We start from the raw sequence: 9,302 nt of genomic DNA on the forward strand, positions 1-9,302 counted from the left end.
GTGTGCCTCACCTGTGTGCTGCAGGTGTGTGTGTGTGTATGTAAATGTCTTTGATTTGTTTCAATCATCAGGCTCCACCTGATAAGCAAATGATCTGCAGTTTGCATCCAGTTTGAATGAGACGTCTGAGAGCGACCTGCACACCTGCTGATGCTGGAAAACACCTGCTTTACACTGCAGCAGGGGCGTAGCCAGAGGGTAGGCGTGTCCACCGCAGGGCGGTGACCAGCGAGGGACTTTGAAGCTCTCAGACGTCACTGATGAGTGGGCCTGCTCTTCCTCAGCTTTGTTCTCCTTTTCATGACTCTAAAGTTTTCACAGGCTGGTCACGACGCCGTCAGTGTCCCGCTCTCGTCCTTAGAGGTTTAGAATAATAAATGTGGTGCACGCTGTCTGCTGAATCTCACTGTAACCGAACCCCCTGCAGGTATCACACCTGCATCTCAGCTCAGCCTCTGCACACACACCAGCCGGCTCCTCCGCAGGAGCAACCTTTAACCAGCAGAAGTCACGATGATGCTTCCTGCCTTTAGTCTGAGCTGATCCGAGCACCTGGGAGGCGTTTTTTAGCTGAGGTGCAGGAGTGCGCCCTGAAAACCGGCACGCTGAGCATTTATTAGTACAGACAGGTGAGTCTGCAGGTGTGACCTGAAGGTGTTTCTCATCTCAGCTGAGAGTCAGTTGGCAACAGCAGGTCTCTTAGCAACAAGAGCTCACACGCTTCAAGTTCAGTTTTCATCACTTCTGAGGACTTTACATTAACTCACATTTGTTTCCTGCAGATCCTCTGACGTCCAGCAGAGGCAGCAGTGAGTTTGTCTCAGAGACTCCATGTTAAAACGTTACAGCAGAAATAAACGTGTTTAACGTAATAGGGGCGTGTCGTCTTTGACCCACAGGTATCTGTAGCTGCTAACCATCTGCTAGCATCACCTGAACTGGACCTCTGGACCGTGTTTGTGCTGTCAGAGCCTTTTGTGAGTGAAATTTGAGAATTTTGATTGGATGTTCCTGATTAAATATGTCTGTGGAAGTAAACTGACAATGTAATTCATCTAAACCTTAAATCTAATCTGAATCCAACGTTCCACAGAATAAACTTAACCCGAGCCCCCCGGTGTGGTCAAACTTCAAGTTTAGTTATTACGAACCAATTTGTGTGGCCCCACATTGACTCAAAACAGGAACACACACACACTCACTCCTCATTAGCAGATCAAACAGACGGCACAGATCCAGGTTGAGTTTGCAGGTTTTATTTTAGCACATGAACTGATCAGGACTCACAGCATCACCACCTGCTTCACATCCCTTCAGGACTACATCTCCCATCATCCCCTCTGGGTTTAAGGCTACAGCAGCTGGCGAGGAGAAGTGCGAGTATAAAATGATCAAAAAAACACAGGAAGATCAGAGGAAACAGGAACAAATACAGCACGTGCAAGGACAAATACAGATCAATAAAATCAATCACAATCAGCCGGTTCTCACACCCACCTCTGACGGATGTGCTGAATGTGAGACACAAAAATGAAGCTACCTGTTTGTTATTTATTGCTCCCACTGAACCTTGATCATCTTCCAGCTCGATACAATCTGATAAAAAAATAAACTTATGCTCCGAGGAAACTCGCTAATTGTTATTGCGGAATCGAAAAACTCCAAATAAAAACAGTTTCTGGTAAACCGTCTGAGCACGCTCATAGGTGTGCACCGCGAAGAAGCTCTCTGTGAGTGTGACGGGTTGTTTCCATGGACACGCATGATTGGAGGTCATGCTATGGCTGTTAAAGATACCCTGGAGTGTTGAACCTGCTTCATAGTGCAGACCTCAGGAGCTCTGATTGGACAGTTGGTCCAGTTCCTGATGAACTTTTACACCTGAGTTTCCAGCTAAGATTGAAGGCGGCCACATTCAGAGAAGAAGAAGAGTCCGAGGAGGACGACTCGGGAAGCAAAAGCCGGTCGCAGCGTAGATCGGTTCATCCTCGCCGGCTTCTGTGACGGCGGCTGAGACCATGACTGGTTCTGGTTGTTCTTGTGTGAACTTTTCTAACAACGTGTGAAAGTAAGCTGTTTGTTCTGATGAACCAAACATCTGATGTACCGACTTTAAATTCCTTAATAACAACTGCACAAACTGCTTTTTCCTCTGCAGAACGACTTCCTCTGCAGTCAGCAAAGAACAAAACCAGTCGCATTAACTGGTTCTGATGGAAGTCCAGAGCTCCAGAAAAAGCTGGTACTGAGCGGCGTCTGTGGGGGAAACCAACCATCAGCAGGAAGACCAGTTCGTACCGTCACTTTCAGAGTCGTCCTCCAACTCTGACCTCCACAGTAAACACCCTGCATTCGTACCGTCGACTGATTCCTCTTCAGTTTTTAAGCCTCAAACTGAAGGTTTGTCCCAGGAAGCAGAGCATAAAGGATCCACAGGTAAGGCCGTGGACCAGAATGAGATCGGGGTCCACAGTTTCCACGTCTCCAAACTCTTGTCTTGGCACATTTCCGGTCTCTCTGACACTGACGTCAGGTAAGTTTCCTTTAAAGGAACCTAAACTGAAAAACTACTCGGGTTAATCAAAGGCAGCGACGAGCCGACCAACCAGAATCAGGAACCTTCTGAGGAACAATTCCTGTTAGGTTTGGAGGTTTGAGGGGACCTGTAGGTTAGTCTCTGAGGGATCTATGCCTCAGGTATCAAGTCCTGGAAGCAGCTAAAACCTGAATTTAAAGAGTTTTAAAGTGATTCGTCCATCTTCATCGGAAGTCCATCGGACACAGCCGTTCACCCGGGCCGGGCTGAGTCGTACCGGCCGGCTCACATCAGGCTCTTGCGGTTTAGTCTGGAACTTTTAGAAGAGGTGATAGGGGAGGTGGAGTCCAGTTGTTGGTACAACTCCCTGAGCTCCTTCACCTCCTCCAGCACCTCCTGCGCCTGACTCCAGGCCGCCTTCGCCTCCTTCAGGAGTCTTTCTGCCTCGGTCGACTCCTTCCCCCACCTCACCATTCCCCGCTCACCCTCGGTGTCGCCCCGCACTTCCTTCAGCAGCCTTTCCGTCTTCTCCAACTTCTGGCTGATGAGCTCCTGCAGCTGACTGACGGGCGCCATCGCAGCGGTCGGTGCGGAGGCAGACGAACGACTCGCTGCCGCCGTTTTACTCTTATCGGCTCTAGTCTCAGAGTGGCTCAGGATCTCATCCATGGAGGCGCAGCGGTTTTTCTCTGCCGTCGTGAGGCGTTTTTCTGGCTGGGGGGTCTGCTCTGAGACCACCGTCACCTCACGGGGAAGGCTGTGAGATTTCCCAGCAGCCTCGGCAGTCCGAGCTGAGAGCGCGCCATCTGTTTTGGACCTGGCACAGTCCGGACTGAGGTGGGATGCAGAATTTTCCAAGCCGGTTCCTTGAGTGTTTGCAGCATCCTCTTCCTGGATCAAGTCCAGAGTCAGCATCCCATCCGAGGAGGAGGTGGAGGCCTGACAGACAGAGAGAGGAGGAAAATCAACAAAGACACAAAGAGTCTGACGGAAAAAAGCTTTTTCAGGCCGCTCTGACCACCAGAACGAAGAGTCCCACAGTCAGTCTGCACATACCTGACAGGTCAGAACAAATGTTTCGGTGCAAAGCAGAGGAAAAATGATTCGTGCCAAAGAAAACCCCAAAATAACAACTGTTCAATGCTTCTATTAAAACAAAGAACAACTGTGAACGGCATCGATAAACTGTTCGAAATATCCAGAAAACAATCTGCTGAAAAAACACAAAAAACTGTGGAAAAACTTACCAACCATTCAAAACGGCTCAAAGCTGCCCCAAAATCTGAATAACACTGAAAATCCCACCAACACCTCCAAAATAAGGCAAACAGCACACTGTAAAAAGTGTCCCAACAGGATGCGCCCGCTGCTAACCTGTAACCTGCCTCATCATTCACATCAGAAGTTCGAGGTTTGATGAAGAATAAAGTCCCAGAGGAAGAGGAGGATACTGACCACAGCCAGCAGGTGGCCTCTGGTTGGCAGTCGGCGGTTGTGAGGGATCTTCACTCGATCTCGAGTCAGATGAGACAGCTGCGAGTCTTCGACCATCACCTAAAAACAAACGAAGAAGGCACGTGGCCACCAATCACTGTGGGAGCTCCTCCAGGACAAACCTGACACAATCACATAAAGACACCTTAAGCAGTTACACGACCTGCAGTCATCATCATCATCATGGTGCTCTCACAGACGGAGCCGCGAACGCTTCCATGTAGGTAACTTAGCATTAGCCAGCACGAGCTCAGGATTGGACGTCCTGCTGACGCTGGCCGTACTTCCTGTTGACTGTTTATGAGGCGTGTTTCTACCTGGTGATTGGATGGATTCCTCACTTTTTTTTTACCACTTTGACACCCAGTCTAAGGCGTGGCCACCGCACATCATGATCTCAAGAGTTTGGATGTAACACAGCACATCATCAATAGGACATGCATGTGCCACTAGCCTGGAACACGCTGTGAAAGACTATTGATCGGGGTATCGACGTGAGTATCGAGCGGTGGAAAAGGCAGACAGCTGCTCTGGCACATGCGCTGCTACAGAATAAACACATCAAAACAGAAAAGTCGCAGGAAACGCCAACATCGAGAGTCAGACCTGCATTAAAATCAGACGCCGCTCAGCCGTGTAACAGGAAGTGAGTGGGGGAAGCAGCCCAGTCACATGAAACACGCATGTTCAGGTTCAGTAACTTCTGCTTTCATCATGTCTACTTCCTTTATAAAAGAATCAAACCACAGAAACACATTCAGAAGCTGCCTGAGAGTCTGATTTTAGCGTCACTGACGTGTTCGACGTACGATGGCCACGGACAGTTCTGCACGTCAGACACACTCGGAAACGAAAACCTCGATTCAGTTTCATTTACAGCTCAAGGGTGAAAGGTCGTCGACTGTCCCAGACGTCCTCACCTGATCCGAACAGCTTCCATCTTTAAACCTGGAAAAACTACACAATCTGTCCAGGTGACAAACTACTAACAAGTCTGCGGCTTTCAGGCTGCTGACGAACAAAGGCGGGCCCAATCTTACTGACTAAACACAGCGGGGCTCCCTGTTTACATAATCAAAGATCACACCTCGTCCAGAACGCTGTTCTTGGCTCTGGTGATGGCGGCATTCAGGACGCTGATCCAGGATTCTTTCTCCTCTGGGCTGACAGCGAGGAAGACGAGGTTGGGAACCTGCAACAGAGCAGAGACACAACAGAGTTAGTCCACGCTCACGCCATCAGACACGCCGGTTTGTATTTTTAATGTTTCAATATTTGGTTCAGTTTTTCAGGCATTTAGAGCTTTTAATGGAGACGCCACAGACGCAGAAATGATTTTACCTCGAGCTGAAAGTATCTGTGTTTATTATTCAGAGCAGGTCTCACACAGACGTCTGTACGTTATAACAGAAGCTGCTTTACTGTGAACACTGATTGGATAGAACTGCTGACATCACACATAAGGACCCCGCCCCTGTCCCCCTTCAGCTGGATTACGAAGCCTCGGTGGGTGACACTTGCTGAGTGTGTGTGTGTGTGTATACATGTTTGTCTGTCAATGTGGGGACCACTATTAGTGCAAAGACCTGTAGGGTCCTCACTGTCACACTTCAAACCAACATGGAGGACATCATGTGAAGCGGTGCTGCGATGTCACCAGTAACCACAGAAAGGGATTCTACTGCACTAGAAAGCAGTAAAATAATTAAAATGGAGCTATCGTTTCGACCGTTCTGTCAAAAAAACCTTTTTGTTTATCTTGTCATTACCCAAACTGCACACCGAAGCTCTTTGTTTCTGCACACGGACATAAGGTGCAATATTCCTGCTTCTTCCTTTCACAATAAAAGTCTTGACATGCACTGTGTGACTTCTGTGGCGCCAGTGTCCGGCAGCCTCGCCTCTGTCAGTGCGCCCCAGGGTGGCTGTGGCTACAATGTAGCTGCCATCACCAGTGTGTGACTGTGTGTGTGAATGGGTGGATGACTGGATATGTAAAGCGCTTTGGGGTCCTTGGGGACTAGTAAAGCGCTATATAAATACAGGCCATTTACCATTTATTTATTTACTTCTGAACATAAACTTGCTTCGAGCAGGGTTTTTCTAGGTTGCATAAAGTAAAGGAAAAAAGGGAAACAGTCACAAAACATATTTATTCTTCAGAAAAGAACCCTTCTCAGAGTGGACATAAAGGTCAAGATCAGGACTTTTTCACCGTGAGCAGGTAACCGATTCACGACTAATGAATCATCTCAGATGTTCTGTGGACTGATGTCTACTCTGTCTTTGGCTTCTTCTTTCTGGAATACGACAGCACTGGTTTCATACTGAGAACAGTTTGATCCTCATCCTCCATCTTCCTGTGCTAATGTGTTTGTTTTAGCCTAATTATAGCTCTGTAACTAGCCACCAGCTAGCACATCATCATATGTCATCTAGGCCAACTTCACGACCCTCCAAACATCTCTGAAATTAATTTTGATAACACCCACAGTCATGGCAGAGCGGTATATTTAGAGATCCTTCACTCAGAACATGAAACACCCTCTTTAGTTGGAAACCAGTTAGCTAATTTCCTGCTAACGCTTAACTCTGCTAAAGCTCATAAAACATTTTTTTTTCAAGCACGCCTGGAGTTTAAACTTTATTGTAAGACCTCAGAGAAGAGCGCAGGGCCCTCAAGCTCCCAGGTAGAGGACCCGAGCTTGAAGATAAAGATCGCCCGCATATCTTAACAAAAAATACATAAAATACATACATATAGATGGAAAAATCCATATAAATGAAAAAGAAAAAGACATTTCCTATAATTGTATCAATAGAAAAGTAAACTTAAAATGCCTAAAAATAAAATACCTGTGTGAAGTTTAAGAAAAAGGTTAGTTAGTAATAAACTGTATAAATAAAATAACCCTCCATAAGAGGAATAAGAGGCCGTGGCTTGACCACACAGAGACTTTGGCGGTGCAGGAGGCGGACCTTGATATCAGGTCTCCACCCCTCCGAGAATTTGTCCTGTATATGACATCACCAGGAAACCTGCAGCACAGATTCTGGCATTTCATGGCATATTTCAACTCTGGAGGGGTTTCAGGGTTCAAGACCAGGTCCCGTTCAGGTAACACACGTCAGTGATGGTCCTCACAAGTACCCAAAGACAAGTATGTGTGTGTAATAGAATCTGCCACCCAGTCTGCAGGACACTTGATCCGCCCCTCCCCCTTTCCCCAAGAGCATTCTGGGTATCTGCGAACATCTGGTGTGTGTGTGTGTGTGTGTGTGTGTGTGTGCTGCTGTCGAGGAAAGCCTCTTGGAGCTGGAGCTCCACCTGTGCTCACTGACAGCCGCTGCTGAGTCGGGTCAATAACAGCTCCACCTGCTTTCCTGCACAGTTCAGACGGAGGTTTTATTCAGATTCACTCTGAGCTTCTGCACATGTGCAGACCGTGCGACACACGAGCCGCCTGGGAACATGAATAATCAATGACCTTAGGTTACAGGAGGTTTGATGAATCAGAGCTCTGCCTCTGCTGAGCACCGCTGCTGCTGCTCTTTATGGGACAAGTGAGGCGTGGATGGTGTTAATCACAGCGAGTCCTCCCCTGCTGGCGCTCCTTCTGGACTCTGATGGGACCAGCACGACCAACATGGACGCAGCTTTCATCAGTTTCACACTCGCCTGCTGCAACTTTTTATGGCGGTCACTCCAAACACCATGGGAAGTGTCTGTGGACGTGGACATGACAGCCGACTCAAATACAGATGAATCTCAGGCCGCCGTCAGGCGGGATTCTCGTGACACCACCAACATGTGGGAGGAGCTTACTGACACTTATCACCAGGAAAAAGGAGCCTTGATGTTCTGTAAATATGTTTCTGTGACCTAATTCCCAGTTTTACAAAGACTCCTCCTCATCCCATTGGCTGTTTGTGAATAATGATGATGATGATCATCATAATACAGATGGAAGCCCCGGGGCAGAGCCAGGATGCTGGAGACGTGACATCTCTCAGCTGGCCTGGGAACGCCTCGGTTTCCCTCGGATGAGCTGGAGGAGGAAAAAGGGCGGATGATAATGACGAGGGATCAGGTGTGGTGGCTTTTGGTCGTTTGGGACAGCAGGCTGAGAGCAGACAGGTGAGGTCCACCTGACAGTGAGCTGGCAACAGCACGGTGTGTCAGGTGTGTGCAGGTGTGTCAGGTGTACCGTGTTTCCTGGCGAGCTGCAGCGCTGCAGTCTGAACTTGCTGTGGTTCTTCTTGCTGCGGCTCTTGTTCTTCCTGAGTTCCTCGCAGCGCTCGTAGTCTGACAGGTCCAACACCTCGTCAGCTCGACCCAGCTCCTTCACCTACAGACACACAGGTATTACAGGTAAGTAACATAGGCAGGTAATACAGACAGACATCTGGAATCCTCTTTCACGGTTGCTGATTGGTTGAGGCTGTTGCCTAAGGAACAGCTAAGGCACAGGTCGTGACAGCAGGTAACGAAGGTCATTGGACAGGTGAGTCAGGTGTCCTGACCTCACCTGCTAACAGTGTTAGTCTGTGCATGAGTACGAACCTTCATCCTCCTGATCAATCAGCATCACCTCATTATTCTTTTATTTGTTATGTGTACAAACTCCTGACAACGGTCACTACTGTCATTATTACTACTAAACTCTCAACGGACGCGCTTTGACCTTTAACCTTTTAATGAAACTGCAGGATTCCTGATGTTGTCTGTGTCACCTGAGGTGACCTTATCCGTCATTATAATTACTTCTGCGATTGGTGGACGTCATCGCTCACATGACCAAAACAACATGTCTTTATTCTCCAGTAAGAGGCTGTTCGGCCACACCCACATCCAGGTGGATCCCCTTAATGGTACTCGGTGAAAGCCTCACACTCACTGAGCCTGATGGGATTTGTAGTCTGACATCAGCTGAACATCTGGAGCTCATCTTTCAGTCTGAGGGACAGATGTTGATGCTAACGCCACTGTGAGGTGCTCTGAAGCATGAAAGCTGATTGGTTGTTGCCTCGTGTTTTGCAGCAGGTGTTTGGATGTGAGCAGCACTGACCCTCCGCTATCAGCTGATCTGCTCTGTGCTTACATCCACTCTGGGTTTAGGTTTACACACACGTGCACACACACACCAGCTCTCAGCGTGTTAGCATGTGCTAAGTGAAGGTTTCTCTTGTCACATCAGCTCATCAATCTCCATGGAAACAGCATCCATTATTAACCAGCATTAAAGTGAGACTTCCTGGGAGGCAGGACTCC

At 48.2% G+C, this 9,302-nt stretch overlaps 1 protein-coding gene across 1 annotated transcript in view; it reads right to left on the reverse strand.

The window, feature by feature from the left end:
* Positions 1-1,240: 1,240 nt before the first annotated feature.
* Positions 1,241-9,302, reverse strand: part of LOC309716593 (pleckstrin homology domain-containing family O member 1-like) — a 17,354-nt gene continuing 9,292 nt past the window's right edge. Inside the window, exons 3-6 of the mRNA XM_082550481.1 lie at positions 8,239-8,379; positions 5,118-5,222; positions 3,992-4,090; positions 1,241-3,475 (exon numbers count right to left, since the gene is read on the reverse strand). Coding sequence (XP_082406607.1) covers positions 2,822-3,475; positions 3,992-4,090; positions 5,118-5,222; positions 8,239-8,379 — 999 coding nt within the window. The 3' untranslated portion in view covers positions 1,241-2,821. The remainder of the gene's footprint in view (positions 3,476-3,991; positions 4,091-5,117; positions 5,223-8,238; positions 8,380-9,302) is intronic.

Source organism: Aulonocara stuartgranti (genome assembly GCF_965226115.1).
Source record: "Aulonocara stuartgranti genome assembly, chromosome: 11".
NCBI lineage: Eukaryota > Metazoa > Chordata > Actinopteri > Cichliformes > Cichlidae > Aulonocara > Aulonocara stuartgranti.